The sequence below is a fragment of the Choloepus didactylus genome, chromosome 3, assembly GCF_015220235.1.
Source record: "Choloepus didactylus isolate mChoDid1 chromosome 3, mChoDid1.pri, whole genome shotgun sequence".
Classification (NCBI taxonomy): Eukaryota; Metazoa; Chordata; class Mammalia; order Pilosa; family Megalonychidae; genus Choloepus; species Choloepus didactylus.
In genome coordinates, this window is record NC_051309.1 from 17815070 (window position 1) to 17832297 (window position 17228).

General features: G+C 41.4%; 2 protein-coding genes across 2 annotated transcripts in view; both read left to right on the plus strand.

The window, feature by feature from the left end:
- Positions 1–885, plus strand: part of LAP3 (leucine aminopeptidase 3) — a 28871-nt gene extending 27986 nt beyond the window's left edge. Inside the window, exon 13 of the mRNA XM_037829457.1 lies at positions 309–885. Within this exon, the coding sequence (XP_037685385.1) occupies positions 309–504 (196 nt within the window). The 3' untranslated portion in view covers positions 505–885. The remainder of the gene's footprint in view (positions 1–308) is intronic.
- A 5814-nt stretch (positions 886–6699) lies between these two features.
- MED28 (mediator complex subunit 28) lies at positions 6700–15524 on the plus strand. The gene is made up of 4 exons (XM_037829459.1): positions 6700–6890; positions 9490–9556; positions 10264–10376; positions 11677–15524. The coding sequence occupies exons 1-4, from the start codon at positions 6732–6734 to the stop codon at positions 11872–11874; spliced, it is 537 nt and encodes a 178-aa protein (XP_037685387.1). The 5' UTR covers positions 6700–6731; the 3' UTR covers positions 11875–15524.
- Positions 15525–17228: the final 1704 nt, after the last annotated feature.

The window sequence follows — 17228 nt, forward strand, 5'->3', positions numbered from 1 at the left end:
CTTTAAGTTTCAAAGTATTTCACAAAATTTTGTGTATTTTCAAATCTAAACATGTGGTGAAGGAAAGAGATGGAAAATATATTAACTTATTACCATGGGAAAAAGGAACCTACAATTTATCCTTTACTGCTTAAAGGCATATCTGAAAACAGATGTTTTTGAAAGTGACTTCTGGGTTAACTTCTAAATAGGTCTTAAGCTTAACTTCTGCTTGGTGGTCCCAGAACATACCTGGCAAGAAGGTGGGGTCTTAAGATTTTCGGTGCCTATTTCATGGTATTAAATAGTGAACTTTGCCTTTCTCTCAGGTCTGCAGGAGCTTGCACAGCGGCAGCTTTCCTGAAGGAGTTCGTGACTCATCCTAAGTGGGCTCACTTAGACATCGCAGGTGTCATGACCAACAAAGATGAGGTCCCGTATCTGCGGAAGGGCATGACCGGGAGGCCCACAAGGACGCTCATCGAGTTCCTGCTTAGGTTCAGCCAAGACAAGGCCAGGGCCTAGGTCAGACCTTCAGAATGTCTTCACTCTGTTTTGAATTGAACAGTTGAGCTTCAAAATATTTTTGAATGAATGAATGAAAATCTTTTTAAGGAAACAAAGGATGGTATTTAAAAATGCTGAACAAAAGGAAATTCATATGCCTTGATTCTTTTATTTCACTTTATGCAAAGATTTATAAAGATAACGCAAATACCTTGCTTGGAATGGGTTTTAAAGATTTTCCATAAATAGTCAATTTTCAAAAATACTACCTGATCACTTTTCAGGGTATATGGTTAAATTGAGAAGCAAAACTGTATTTTCAGATTTATGATACTAGGAACATGAACAAACTAAATGTTTCTATGCAATTGTCATAAACAATAAATCCAACTTACTGCACTCACTGATGTGGCTCTGGCATTTATTTATGTATTACTGTGAACCCAGTGACTTTGCTATAACATACTTGTCTTTTTGGGCAGTGTGGCATGAACTGAATAATTAAATTGGGCGCAGTAATAGAGGTATTTCCTCAATGCTAATCATTTTGGGGCCCATCAGTTTGTGTAACAGTGGCAGGGCACATAGTTTCTGGAAAGAACCAGTCAGAAATTAAGTTGAGTACTCACTATCTGTCAAGCACCATTCTCAGTGTTTTCATGTATTAGAGTATCAAAGCCTCACAATAACTGAATGAGGTAGGTACTATTATGATCCCTGTACTGGTTTGTATATATTTTGTCCCCCAGAGAAAGCCATATTCTTTAATGCAGTCTTGTGGGGGCAGACGTATTAGTGTGGATTAGGTTGGAATCTATTGGTTCAGTATTTCCATGGAAATGTGGCCACGCCCATTCAGCGTGGGCCTTGATTAGTTTACTAGAGCCTTATATAAGCGCAGACAGAAGGAGCTCATGGCTAGCTGTAGCTAAGACAGACATAATGAAGACATTTTGGAGAACGCCATTTTGAAATGCAATCTGGGAGCAAGTGGATGCCAGCCGCATGCCTTCCCAGCTAACAGGTTTTCCGCATGCCAATGGTGAAGGTGCCCTTTGTTGATGGACACTTTATGGCCTTAAGACTGTAACTGTGTAACCAAAGAAACCCCCTTTATAAAAGCCAGTCCATTTCTGGTGTTTTGCATTCCGGCAGCATTAGTAAACTGCAACAATCCCCATATTACAGATGAGGAAAACGAGGCACGAGAGAGGGTTAATAACATGCCCCAGGACACAGAGATTTAAACCAGGTTCTTTGCCTCTAGAGCCTATGTTCTTTTTTTTTTTTTTTTTTCCACCCCTCCCTATTATTCATTTTTTTTCCATTTTTATTGAGATTGTTCAGATACCATACAATTATCCAAAGATCCAAAGTGTACAACCACTTGCCCCTGGGTACCCTCATACAGCTGTGCATCCATCACACTTAATTTTTGTTCAATTTTTAGAAACTCTTCCTTATTCCAGACAAGAAATAAAGTGAAAGATGAAAAAAGAAAAAAAGAAAAGGAAACTCTAATCCTCCCCTATCCCTAACCAACCCCCCTCAATTGTTGACTCCTAGTATTGATATAGTACGTTTGTTACTGTTCATGAAAAAATGTTGAAATACTACTAACTGTAGTATATAGTTTGTAATAGGTATATAGTTCTTTCCTATATGCCCCTCTATTATTAACTTCTAATTGTATTGTCATACATTTGTTCTGGTTCATGAAGTGATTTCTAGTATTTGTACAGTTGATCATGGACATTGCCCACCATAGGATTCAGTTTTATACATTTCCATCTTTTGACCTCCAACTTTCCTTCTGGTGACATATATGACTCTGAGCTTCCCCTTGCCACCTCATTCACACACCATTCGGCGCTGTTAGTTATTCGCAAATCTTGCTACCAACACCCCTGTTCATTTCCAAACATTTCAGTTCATCCTAATTGAACATTCTGCTCATACTAAGCAACCACTCCCCATTCTTAAGCCTCGTCCTATATCCTGGTACCTTATATTTCATGTCTATGAGTTTACATATTGTAAGTAGTTCCTATCAGTGAGACCCTGCAATAATTGTCCTAATGTGTCTGGCTTATTTCACTCAGTATATTGCCCTCAAGGTTTTGTCATCAACCCATTTTTTTTTAATATGGTTTTCTTCACTCACCATACATTCCATCCCAAGTAAATAATCGATGGTTTTCTGCATGGTCATACATTTATGTGTTCACCACCTTCACCACTATCTATATAAGAGCTAGAGCCTATGTTCTTAACTGTTACACTTAGCACTTTGTTTTAGTTCAGTGATTTGAGAGGATCTGGAATTTTATTTGAAATTTTGAAGAAAAAACGATCATAAAAGCGACTGTTAACGAGTCAAGTATTTGCTTACCTCCTGGGACTATTAACCAATCAACAAAAATCCATTTGTGCAGATTGAGAACAAAGCTCTCCTCTAACTCATTTGTTTCACTTTTGAATCAGGTGGATCAAGTTACTCATGAATAGGTTCTATGCCTCTTTTTTTAAAGACTTGAAAATGTTTGACAGGAAAAGATATTGCAGTTATTTTTAACATTTAAAAAATCTGAAAGAGGATATTACGTATCTACTGTTTTATAAAAAGGAACTGTAAACAGGCTTGCATATTCATGGCATTAATAGAACTAAAGAAAACCAGGCAGCAGTAGTGAATAACCACGGGTCCACCTGGGTATTCCCGCTCGTCAGGAAAGATGGGACAAGAGAAATGGAACCACTGGCTTAGGAAAGGAGAAACATTGAGATTTCTTCGGAGTGATTCAGAAGGCCAAGGCAGGATTTGATAGAAGGCTTTCTATCAAGGCTTCTATATGGATAAAAGGCCATTAAAACTCTTTTAACTAGTGTGTGGAGTACACCAGGCATGTCACAGGCCCAGGATTCATTTGCTTTACCTAATCTGGTTGAGAGGAAACTTTATGGTTGTCACACAAGCATCTGGCTGCTAGATCCTTCACAAACCCTTTGCTGATTCCCAGAACCATCCTCTGAGGCAGGTGTTTTTATTATCCCCATCAGTAGCATCTAGGATCAGGTATGGCTGTGGAGAGCAGCAAATCCAAAATAGCATTTTATGCCTTTTAAAACGATTTTATACTTTTCAAAATGTGGCTGAAGGGAATCCAAGGCCCAAGGGTAGCCCCAGGGCCACAGGGATATTTGCATCACCAGGGCCTCAAGACTTCCTCAGTCCAAGGTATCTGTTGATGGCAACATGAAATTGCGGAAAGACAGCAGGGCAAAAGGGACGCATTTGCAGTTACCTTTTAAGAAGCTTTCCCTAAAGCCCCACATAACACTCCTGCATATATCATCAACCAGAACTAAGCCATGACTACTGCAAGGGATGCTGGGAAATGTAGATTTTCAGCTACATGCATTTTTACTCTCCTAGGAAGAAAGAGAGAGAGGACAGGTGGGCAACTAGCAGTCTCTGGCACTACTGGAGATGAGGAACCTGAAGTTCAAAGTGAAGAAGTAAATTGCTAATGCTTGTGAGCTAGAAATTAGAACAAGGATTAGAACCCAAATCAACAGATCTGTAAAACGCAGCATCTGTGTACTCCAACACACATCCTCAGGCACAAGAAGCCATTACTGATATCTCTTGTTTATTGCCTAGCAGAGGAAATCTAAATATGCCTTTGTAGCCTCCAAGGTTCTAGAAATAGGAAATGCTACTGTTTTGGAGTGGAGTTCATTGATTCAGCAAGCATTTTATTATTCCATGCAGTTCTTGTGCCAGACATTGCAGAAGATGCTTGGGATGGCAAATTAAACACAATACTGCCCCTGCCCTTAAAGAATCTGTAGTCTAGGGTTGGGCAAGGAGTTCTGAAACCATGCCTTATCACTTGCTGTGTAAAGCAGACAGCACTGGCTTGACCATTTCTTGGGAAGCTTTGTCTGCTGCCAGCCATATTCTACAGCTGTGTCTGGGCCACCCATGAGTTGTAGGCTCCTCCCTTGCATCAAGATCCTTGGGAAAGGCTAATCTAAACCCTACCGTCAGAAAAGCCATACTCAACAAATTTTGTTAAGCATTCCATTTGTTTTCTAAGCAAATCAGGGAGTGTATCTGACCACATCTCACCACCTCTGCCTCTAACCCTTCAAGTCACCATCCTCTCTCATTCACCCTCCTAGAACGCTGCCTCATGATTTTCCTGCCTCCACTTGTTCTTCTATTACCTGTGCAAGTGGAGAGAAATGTAAATCATATCATGTCACTCCCCTTTTCTCAACAAGCTACTCCATGCCAAACACTCTACTGAATGTCCTACACATATTATCTCACTCCCTCAGTAATCTTTCCAAGGCAATGTTTTCTGCCATTTCATAAATGAGCAAACAGGCTTTCAGCAAAATCTGAAAGATGTAAGTGCTTTATGTGTGCTTTTGACCCTGGGTAAATCTAAGAGAGTTACAAAGGCTGTGCTTTTAGACAACTTACATGCAGTTAGGGAAAGAAAACCTACAAGAAACCTATAAGAGTCCTCATATTAAATCAGACAGTAAAGGGATTTGCAAAAAAGTAAAACACTGCCCCTCTTCTTAACTAATTTATTTTTATTTTTGGAAAATTGAGTTAATGTGTTTAATGAAAATACATTAATATTTAATGGGTTTATTGTCATTTTTAAAATGAGCTATTTTTAAAGAAAATTCTCAGTTTTAATTTAATAGGTAGATATTGGCAGACATAGCTCACATAAACAAAAACTCTGAAGTCCTACTTACTTTGTAGGCATGTAAGAGTCCTGAGACCAAAACACTTAAAAACTGCTGGAGTCCCTCCTGCTGTTCTATTTGTGTTCATTCAATCAACAAACATTTACAACCTCTATTCCATGCCAGGCACAATTCTGGGTATGGGGGATTCAGGTGAACAAGACAGGCCTTTATTTCACCAAGCTTGCATTCTACTTGTGGTGGGGATGGTGGTGAGGGGAGGAGATTTCATTAATGAGGAAGAAAACAAACAAGATTCTTTCAAATAATGTTTAACTGCTGTGAAGAAAATAAAACAAGGTGAAGTGACAGGGTTGGAAGCATGAGTCTAATTTAGACTAAGGTGGGAAGGTGACCTTTGAGCTGAAAATATTGGCAAAGGGAAGTCCTGGTCTATTCTCAGACCTCCTCTGTCCTGGTTCACTTCTGGCTCTGCTGGCCTTCCTGTGGTTTCTTAAATATGCCAGACAGGTTTCCTCCTCTGCCTAGAAAGCTCTCCTCCCTAACTTTTCGTTCCAGTCATGTCAGTTCACGTTTCCTCAGAGGGGCCTTCTCTGACCCCCTAATTCAGAGAGCACCCCTCAAATACAACTATGCCCCACTGGGCTCTTTTCTTCCTAGCAGTTACCTCTACATGATATTCCTAGGTAGGTATTTCTCTAAGTGTTTGTTTCTCTCTCACCATAATAGCAGTATGCTCCGTGAGGCCAGACTTTGGATGATTGCTGCAACCCACAGATCTTTGAATAGTGCCTGGGCCATGCCAGGTTCGATAAATCTGGGATGATAACTGTAATATTAAATATAATGAAAAAATGTTACTCAAGTTTAGCTTCTGAAAAGATGATCAAGTGTTTAAAGAAGTCTTAAAAGATTAGCAGTGGCTTTCTCCTTGATGTAACCATGAATGTCTAAGGCGAACGCTGACACGCACATACGAAGTCTCAACGATGCTAGTCGATTTTACTACCTTTTCTCCCCAGGAGAATGCAGGGGAAACTTTGCTTGTCTTGTTTCTGCCTCATCCACAGTAATTGGATTAGTGATCGGATACACAGTGAGCGCTCAATAAACGTTTATGGAATGAGTGTGTGACCGCTTCATATTACCAATGGGTAAACTAAGGCCGAAAGAGAGGAAGTGACTTTATCTAGCATAGGGTATCCGGACTCCCGGGAAAAGATTCGCTCCACCAACCGTGATTATTAATTCTCCTTTCCACCCAACTCTGTCAAATCCAGTCAACGCCTTCAATTTTCAAGTTAAGAAAAATTAAACAAAAAGCCAGGAGGTCTCCGTGTGCGGAAGGAGGAGGGCGCAGAAGCACAGAGCATTCTGTTTCCTCGGAGACCAACAGACACTTCCTGGCGCCCCGCCCTCAGCCTTTCACATGACCCGCTGTGTCACGTGATCAGAACTACTGCGCCTGCTCCCACGCATGCTCACTTGGCCTCTTTCCGGCCATTCCAGACATGGCGGCCCCGCTGGGAGGTATGTTCTCCGGGCAGCCACCGGGGTCCTTAGGGCCACCGCCGGGACTCCCGGGCCAGGCTTCGCTTCTTCAGGCCGCGCCAGGGGTTCCAAGAATCTCTAACAATACCTTGGTAGACGAATTGGAATCATCTTTCGAGGTAAGCGGCCACACGGGAGTCTATCGCCTGCCTGCCCTTCCCCCGAAACGTGAGCTGCGCATGCGCAGGTTATCTTTTGGCGCGCTCTCAGCGCCGGATTTACAGATGGGGAAACTGAGGCTCAGAGAACGTGAGTCTGCTTGCTTTAGGTTCCACAGAAAGTGGTGGCCGGGATTCTGGAGACACGTCTTGATGTTTTCCAACCTCTCCAACTTTGGGACCATGCCATGTTCCCAGCCATCTCTGGTACTAGAGCCGAGGAATGAGGAAAGCTGGGCGTTAGGGAGAGAGGAAAGCAGAGATGACCAGAACTCTGAGTTTTGCTCAAGGAGGTTGCCCTGTAACAACGAAGGTGAGATGTGTGCAGGTGACCTTGACAGGAGATGTTGTGTGCCAGTAGACATCAAAATAAGTGCTTTGGTGGTTTCAGTGGTCTTTACAGTGGAAGATTTGCCACTTGTGGCAAATGAAATATTGTGACTTCGACTTGGGTTTTTTTCCCCCACATTTAAATATTATTTATGTGAATTTTATACTTCATGTAACAGTGCAGCAGTACATTAATATAGTTTGTAAATGAATTTATTACTGGGGTTGTATAGACAAAATGTTTTTACAGATGGCATGCACAATTAAGGTTTGGAGATAACTGGTTTAAAGAACAGAGAAAGTTGTTTTGTTTGGGAGGAGGATGAGATGCCTTTGGGATAGTGCTAAGCCATAAAGGAACAGGTAAGCTTTAGAGCAGCACCTAGCATTGTCCTTGAGGTGAGGAGGCTCTCAGTCATAAATAGGTGCTATTCTATCAGGGCTCTGATAGAATAGAAGAGGTAATCCCTGAGCCCTTCCTCTGCTGCTGGGTGATTTCCTGCCTTGTTTTCTTTCAAGACTCAGCTCATAGGCCACATTTCCTGTAGAACCTTTCCCCTTTCCTTCCTGTGGTTTGTATGGATCGCCATTCCACAGCCTCTAGCTCCTGGCACCTGCTGGCCTGCTTCTCAGTTCTGTTGAGCACAGCTCCTCAAGGTGTCCAGCTTTCTCATTCTTCCAAAACTGAGCAAGTTGCTTAGTAAATGCTCTTAGATGGAATGAGTGTTTTGCGATTGCACACTCTGATGGTGGGAGGGAACCTTGGAGGCTGTCTAGTCCATTTCTGCCTTTTACGGATGAAGAAACTGAGGGTTAGAGAAGGGAGCAAATCTTGAGTTTGTGGAAATCAGGACTAACACCTAGGTCTCTTGACTACCAGGCAAAGGTTCTGTATCCTGGGCATCCTTCTGAAAAGCGTGTTCTTTCAACACTTCCCATTTTCTTCTCCATACAACCATTCAACTGTCTATAAAAGCCTGTGTATTTAATATTTCTTTAAAGGGAAAGGGAAGAGAGTCCCCAAACACCTGAGATCATATTTCCTCCCACCCCTCTGGTGGCCCTGATGGCTCTGGTGTAGCAGCCTCAGCTTTGTTCACTAGCATTGGGTCTGGGCCTTCTGGGTGGGAAGTTTCCAGTAGCCACAGGGACCAGATTTCACAAAGCGGGCACCAAAGCTGACAGGAATCAGTTTGCTGAGTAACATGCAGAAAGGTGATCTGAGTTTTCCTTATATGTTGGGCTGTTACAGGGATTCCCCAGGGGGAATCTGCAATTTTCACTATAAATCAAATGGGGAAACTGCAGGGATGAGAATTTGTTGCTTCCCCAAGAGTTTTCACATCTAGCTGATGGCCTAAATTTGGGCCCATATCTACTGCCTCACACCAAGTGTGGTTTGCTCAGTGTTGGCAGGGCTCTGCTTTCCTGAGGTTTGAGGCTTCCTCTCTAACTCTTCCTTTTTTCTCCCTACCCCACAGCACCCATCCCTCTCTCTCTCACTGCTTTCTGTTAGAACTCTAATGGGATTTGGTTATCCATGTGATACCAAACTTGTCCCTCTCGTAAGCCCTGCAGTCAGTCATAAACATATATTTATTGAGCACCCTTTTGTGCCAGTCCACGTTCTAGCCACTAGTACAGTGGTGAACAATACCGGTAGAATCCCCACCTACTAATAGGGGACAGATAAGAAAGGACTGAAATAATGAATGTGATGTCAGTTAACTTTGGAAAAAAATAAGGCTGGGTTTGGGGATGGAGCATGAGCATGAGCAAGAGGGGCGCCATTTAGAAAGAATAGTCAGGATGGCCTCTCTGAGGAAGTGACAATTGACCTGAGTCCTGCGTGAGCTAGGGGACAAGTCATGTGAAAATCAAGGGAAGGGATGGGAGTGTTATAGGGGTCGCAACCCTGGTGAAGAACAAACTGGTGGGAGAAGGGGTGACGGGAAGGAACTGAGACAAGATGGTAGTGCCAGCAGATACCAGCTGCTGCATTTGTCCAGCTTTCCCACCATGGACCAAACCGGGACTCAACTTACTTACCAAGTGTTTTCATTGGCTTGGTGTCTTGTCATAGCATGTGTAAAACCCAGTTAGCTTCTATAAACTCATCAAATATAAACTCATTGAATGACTTCATGAGAAATGATTTCTTGCTCTGAAGTAAGAGTTTTGATTTGTGAATGATGGTTTATTCTTTTACGATATTATTTTATTCATACAGGCTTGTTTTGCTTCTCTGGTGAGTCAGGACTACGTCAATGGCACTGATCAGGAGGAAATTCGAACTGGTAAGAATTCCTTCCTTGTAATGATCAGAAAGATTCCTGATTGCTGATTTTATGCTTGATATGTTTCCCAGAAATTTTCCTGGGAATAAGCTTTATGTAAATAATCTCTATAAACTACTGATGTTTTATTTTTTGTTCTTTGTTCAGTTTGTTAATTGGCATCTCATGTCACTCCTAAAGAGCAGCTTATAATGAATTTTTCATGTTGGTTTTAGGACAAAGAAGACTAATAGTCATACTGCTTTAAAACAGCACCAACAGGGGTTTATTATTTTTTGAACAGGTGTTACAGAGAAAAGTCTCTTCTGCTTCCTCCTTACTCCACTTCCCAAGTTCTGTCCCCAGAGATAACCAGTGCTACCGTTTCTTTGTACCATATTTTAAATATTCCATTTTAACTGGAAATCACATTGCTAATTGCTGGATCTCTGGATTGCCTTTCTTAAGATGAACACCCAGCTTTTGTGTTGTGTTAAGCCTTTCATTCATCCAAGAAAAGCATGGTTGTCTCTGTTTAATGTGGGTTAACACGTGGGGAGTTGGGGTGGGAGGTGCACTGTTATTACTATGACTAGAATTAGTATGTATATGAAAATATAACTATGAGAAGTTGCTGTTTTGAGATCCTGACAGTTCATTTATGAGGGAGAGATAGGTGTCTATTGTTTTTTCTTAATTTAACATTTTGTTTTTTTTTCTTTTTTGAGGTGTTGATCAGTGTATCCAGAAATTTCTGGATATTGCAAGACAGACAGAATGTTTTTTCCTACAAAAAAGATTACAGTTATCTGTCCAGAAACCAGAGCAAGTCATCAAAGAGGTATGAACTCACTTTTTTCCTCAACTTTTAGGAAGAGTAAATGTTGTCAGAATTCTGTTTTTGTTTTAAATGAGATGTACCCTTTTCCTATTAGTTATGGTAGAGTTTAGAGATGGTGTATAAAATGTTGCTGGCTGTCATTATTCATGATAACTTGGATAAGTAGCAGAGCCAGGGAGTGGGGGGTGGAAAGCAGAGAGCTTCAAACAGAGTGGCTCTGCTTTTGTTTCATTCATTGGGCTTTTATCGAAGATTTCTCTTAAAGAAAAGTTTCGGCTACAAGGTTGAAAAACCATTAATGTAGATGGTAAGTGCCTTTTGGACAGGAGCTGTGCTCTGTCTGCAGTTCTTGTGCCTTCACTTATCCAGTGCCTTACAGGAAGGACTCTGTTAAATTTTGTTCAGTGAATAAAAAAAGGAAATCTTAGGAACCAAGCTGCTTGAAACTCAAGATTTCATTTACCTCAGTTATTCTAAACCAGGGGTATTTGGAAATGTTTTGGGGTTGTTCTGGAAATTGGGGAGCTTTAATGACTGAGTGAGTTGGGCCAGGAAAACCAAACCACCTGCAGTGTGGAGGAGTGAGGGATCATCCAGCCCAAAAGGCCGAAGTGTTCCCTATGAGAAATGCTAATTGAGATGAGTCATGTTATAGCAGCTTTTGAAGTAACTACTCCCACAAGCTGACAAGTTAATCAAAAAGCTCCCCCCCCCCCCCATAATACCAACTATTGAGAGAAGGAGAAAGGTAAGGTGATGTTACAATTCACCATGTCAGATCATTTTCTGATTTGAGTACTTGAATAACAATACAGGTGTATTCAGGACCAGGGCTTTATTAAATGACAATGCTGAAAAAGCTCTTGAAAATGGTATTTTAACATTTATAATCTTAATTGATAGGACAGTGGTTATGGATTTTTTTTTTTTTTTTAACCAGTTTTAATATGTGTTTTAGATTCTCAGCATTTGCCTCTGAGCAGGAGTACTGGGTGTCTGGGCACCAGGATGGAAAAGAATGATTTCTTGTTGGCTGCTTTTTGGTCTTTTTTGAATTTTTGTAGCTTGTTTATTGCTGATTAAAAACTTTTTTTAAAAAAAGCTCTCAACATTAAGATATCTTTTATTGGAAGAGTTGCTTTGTGTTATTCATATAGTAGAGCCAAGCAGAGTAATGGGCTTAGTGTGATTTAATTGATTCTTTTCATTTTGAATTCCCTTCTTAGTGCTCTTAACAAATTAGGGCCTGTATTCGTTTTTCATGAGTTTGCTTTGACTTGTTCCATTGCTTTTATCATAGGATGTCTCAGAACTAAGGAATGAGTTACAGCGAAAAGATGCCCTGGTCCAGAAACATTTGACGAAACTGAGGCATTGGCAGCAGGTGCTGGATGACATCAACGTGCAGCACAAAAAGCCTGCTGAAATCCCGCAAGGGTCCTTGGCCTACCTTGAGCAGGCATCTGCTAATATCCCTGCACCTATGAAGCAGACCTGATCAAAAGAGCAAAGTGGATCAGCCTAAAACTTATCTCACATTTCATTCAGCCTGAAAACAGTTTTGCAAAGCATGATTTCTTGTGGACCTGGCATTTTGGAAGAACTCTGACAGGCAATGAGTCGATTTTAGTTTTATGTTTCTACCTAAAATTTTTACTCTATTTTTATAAGCTGTTAATTTCTTTAGAACTTTCTAAAATGCTTATAGCTTTGGTAAACCAAGTAAAATTTTTTTGTCTTTAGCTAAGTTTAGATAGTGTGATGCCACTTGTAGATTTCCTTTTATGCTTTTATTGTTTTCTGGTTTTTGTGTTTTGTTTTTTTTTTTAATCTTACGTGTGTATTTCTGGTTTTTAGATAAGTTTGTATGATATTAGGGAGAAAATTAAACTAGCCTGGGAATCAGGAGATGAGATAATTATTCCTTAGTGGTAGTATAGAAAAATATGTAAATTTGTTGTTTTGGAGCTTTGAACTACCTCAAGAAGAGGAATCTAACAGTGTTTGCAATATTTCTGGAGCTCTCATAGTGAAGCTATTTTATAAATAGGAGTATTATAATATCCTAGGTTAGTGTAGTAGATTTACAGTAGGTTTCTTGTTGATCATTTTATTTGGGATGAGTTTATTCTGTGTGGTGTTTAATTTGGGGTGGAGGAGTAAAGTAGTAAAAGAGACGATATGCTAAATTTGTTATGGTAAATAAATCAGTTATAAGTTACGTGGTGCAACCCCTTGTCACATTGGATGGCAGTTGGGGCACAGGTGATTATGATGGATGAAAGTTGCTGTGCTAGTCCAGTTTAGTTTAGTTTTTGCCTTTTTGGAGTATAGGCTGTTCAGACCTGAGCTGAGAGAGTTGAGCTGCCAGGTATTGAAGTAGTTGATTAAGACGATGAGCCACAATGAAAGTTCACAGTCAAGCCAGTTTGCTCAGAGACTCTGTTTCTGGGCAGTAGTTTTAGCATGGTCCAGGGTCCAGCATTTGGGACAGCTTTGCCATGTTGTTTTGGCATCTTATAACGACGATGTGTATGTAGGCCCGGCCTAGGATGGTTCTGAATTTCCATGAGCCGTCTTGTGGATCCAGGAGGTGATTGGTTGCACATCTGTTTGCTTAGGGGAGGAGAACAAATCAGTCTCCACATCTGACAGGTGCAGTCAGTTCATTGGTTGTTTCACTTGGTCAGCTTAACTTCTAGCAAGCATCCACATGGGTAACCACAAGCTTATTAGGAGCAGAACTGACTTTTATCCAAATGTTCTGTCCCCACAGGCAGACTTGGTTTATGTGTCAGTCTGAAGCTTGCCAGTGGCCTGAGCAAAAGGGCGGTCTGTTAGCCATGGCCTATGAGTCACCGAAATTACAGCTGGGTAGATTTGTGGTCTTCCATGTGCCCTGCTAAGAGGGCCCTAACTGCAGCAGTCTGTCAGGTTTTGGTCCCAAAGGGCTTTGCTTTACAGTCTTTTTGGGGGTGGGGGCTTAAACCTCTCTTTCCCCCTCCCTGCTTCTGGTCCCATTGTTGGAGGGCCTTAAATAGTGTATAGAGAACTGCTTGTCCAGCTTTCTTTGGACCCCTTTGTTGGATCTCTAATCTGGCCCCTTGGGTGAGCTTGGCTGGGGAGTCAGGGGCTAAAGAGAAGGACCAGTAGTTGCCCTCAGAACCAAATAGCTTTGTGAACAATCTGCTAGAATTCTCGAAGAATGCCCTGCAGCTGCCACTAGCACATCCCAGGATCCATTGGCAAAGCGCCCCACAAGACACTCGGACTCTTGCAAAGGATCCACCAGCGCCATCTGAGAGGGCCCCAGGGACTCCACTAGCACCCCTTGTGAAGTGCCCCACAGACTTTCAGACCTTTTGTTCATCCACAATGGCATTGCATGTAGTCCACCACCCTGCTCACTATGCCAGTTTGTCAGGAGCTGAGCTGAGTGGGGAAGTCTTAGCTCCCAGTGTTGAGGTGGTCGATTAAGATAACAAGCCAAAATGAAAGTAACTGTCAAATCTTTCTTAACTTACTGTGATAGTATAAGCAAGAGGCTAGACAGGAGAAAGCGCAGACTGCCCCAGTGTTCCATTTTCCCCATGGGATGGCACTGGGCAAGGGTCAGGTGGATCAGCACGGATGTGCAGTTGTCTCACTGCTGAAGGAGCCCAAACAAGACTCCTGCCATTTTATGGAACCAGAAGGGAGGAAGAGGGACAAGTGCTAGCAGTGGAAAAGTACTGAGTACTGAGTCAGAGTGAAGAAGAATATCTTCAACTCCCTCCCCCCCCAACCATAAGAAGGTCTCAGTAGAGGCTCCTGGGAAGGCCTTGGCTGAGGGCTTCCTGACAGGGAGGCACCTGGGCTAGGAATGCAGATATGCCTAAAAGCATGGCCAGCCAGGGCCTGAGTCCTTGACTACACCTTCCTTCAGAGGCTGTGATGTACCAGCTATGCTCCAAGTTCACTGTAGGGAGAACAGCTTCCCCCCAGGAGGCCTGCCTGGTAAAGCCTTTGTAATTGCCTGTGGTTGGGCCAGAATGATCATATATAGGATTTTGGTTGGGAGCCAGACTCCTCAGATGCAATTTCTGTTAAAGAAGTTTCCTGCTAATGGATGGTATTGATTCCAATGGACTGGGGCCCTAGGCTGGGGGTTGGGTAGCAAGGTGGTTCTCAGCTTTCTGACCACCACAAAAAGCATGCCAAGTCTCAGCCTCTGGGAACTGTCCTACCCTTTTGTTATTTCATAGGCCCCCTCAGATTCCCTGTTGAATTGCTGTTCAGAAATACAGAACAGCATTGTTCCTGGTGCTGGTTGGATGAGGTTTTTGGTTCTCTGATTTATACAGTCTCATTAGATTACATCCCTCTACCCAAAACAGACCCTCCATTGTCTTCTGAATGGGCCGCACTTCTGTGATTTGGTGCCTTGGCTTGTTTGCTTTCTCCAGTCTTGAAGGCGCCTTCCCACACCCACTGATACCCTACTCCTTGTTCTTGGTCTGGCTCAGATGGAATCTAATCTGTGAAGCCTCCAAACTCCACCCTTCTGCCTTCCCAGGGCTCTGCACTTTTTATCTCTATTCCACCCTTGCTTGGCTCTCCCTTGTAGTTTGGTGATTTGTATCTCTGCCCCTTGCTTTGAAGCCCATGAGAAGCATGCATTATTCCCCTTTAAATATATAGGGACCATATGTTATTTACTTGTTATACTTAATCCTTAGTATTCAGTCGTGTGGGTGTGGCATATGCAGTGTCTGGCATATACGCCTGTGATTCCCAGCCTGATGGCAATGAACCCCTGGCAAAGGTAACAACACCTATTCACCTGTTTTGTATGCTAAAAATAAACTTTGAATGTATCTCAATTAGAATGTAATGGTTAAAGATTTTAAAAGTTTTTACTCATATTACATATCATTTCAAGGTTGTTAACCTGGTTGTCTCATACCAATTAAAAACTCTTAATTGGCAGCTTTAGATTTCTTCATTAAAACTTAAACTGATTAAAGAAGTTTTAGGTCTTTGAAAATAAGGGGTTCTTGGTAGAAAGATTGGGGACTGTTCTACTTGGGGCTTAGTGAAAATTTTAATTTATGTGCCAGTTATTGCTACTAAGTTTTCTTTCAAATAAATAGTAATTTGTCAATCTTGTCTGTTATGTAAACTTTTTTTTTTTTTGTCTTTTTTTAATTACATCTTGTTGGTTGATGAACACAGAATACTCTCTGAACTGATCTCTTTGCTCTGGAGCTCCCATCAGCCTGGTTTTCTCAGAGCTGTCCTGCAGTCTCAGTCCCTCCTACCCACATCTGCCTTGCCCCTCATTGCACAGGTGTCAGACCTGCATCATAGTCTGAGGCTCTTCCTTCCTTGTTACCTTGCTCTTTATCAGGTGCTTCCCCTGAGAAAGGAAACAACAAAACTAAATAAAAAATCCTAGCCCCTGACATCCAGAAGCTGGCCTAATACAGTGAGGCCCAGTTATTCTTACAGGATATCAACCTCAGTCAAAGTTGCTCTGAGACCAAGATAAAATAAGACAAAACAAAGCCACTTCATAATTTTGTTTAAGTGGATCAGAAACTTATCTATAATAGTAGGAGAAATATTGCTGAGTCCACTGCAAAAGCTATTGCTGTACAACAAAAATCTTTAGTTTCTTTAGCTAGAATTATTTTAGATTATAGAGTTGTACCCTTGACTTTTTGCTAGTTGAGCAAGGAGTTTTTTTCTATTATCAGTACCACCTGGATAAACGTTTCTAGGGTTGTCAAAATGCAATTACATGAAATAGTCAAACAAGTCACATGACTCAAGCAAGTAAATCCTTCCTCAGATAGTGTTCTTTGTTCTTTGATTTCAGTTGATTTGGGTCCTGAGGTTCTTGGCTCAGAAGCATACTCCAGACATCAGGCATTTTACTATTAATCCTAATATTCTACCTGTCGAGCTGTATCCTCTCTCTGAAGTGTTAAATGGTTGTTCCAAGCCATCTCTCCAAATGGCGTCTGTCCATCTAGAATGACAGAAACATGAAGAGAAAAAAAAAACAACCAACTCCTTGACATTTGTAACCTAGGGTTAATCACCTATGAAAGCCAGCAGATGCTAACAGACTGGCACTAATGCTCGGATCAAAAGGGGGAAATTTTTAAAATCTAGTCAGCCCAACCAGGAGGCACCCATGCTAAGCCCCACGTCAGCATAACCAAAAACCTAAGCTAGTTTCTATTTCCTGTAAATGCCTGGGTTAACCATAAAAACAAATTTAAATACAGCCAAACAGTTATTGCCAGCTAACTTTCTCATTCTTAGGCCAGCTGACTTCCTTGTCAAGCAACCAAATGTCGTCCACTAACCAAAAAAATTCTCTCCCAATGTATTTGTGCTTATTCTGCCTATAAAAATCCCATTGCTCTCTTTATTCATGGTGGTTGGAGGCTCCCCAATTCATGAATTGATTTAATTAAACTGACATCTGACCAAAATTTGTTCAAAGTTTTAATTTTAACAAGAGCAAGTAAAGATTTAGAACAAAAACTTAATCATTGCAGGTAAAACCTAGAAATGTAATAAAGCCTTTTGCTCACCTGCAACACAAAAGGAGTCAAAATAGATGTAGGGTGTCAACAAAATTCTGTGCTCTGTAGCAGCTATCTTGCTGAGTTAACAAGGAGCAGTAGTATTTCAGTCTACTTCGCTAGTCATTAGGAGTTGGGAAAATTTTTCAACACACAAATAGAGCTACCTGTAGATAATTTTGTGTAAAACCAAAAAATGCAATCCTAAGATGCTCACCCTAAATAGGAAATAAAAAGACAACTAGAAAAATATTTGGTACTGAAAAATGGTATG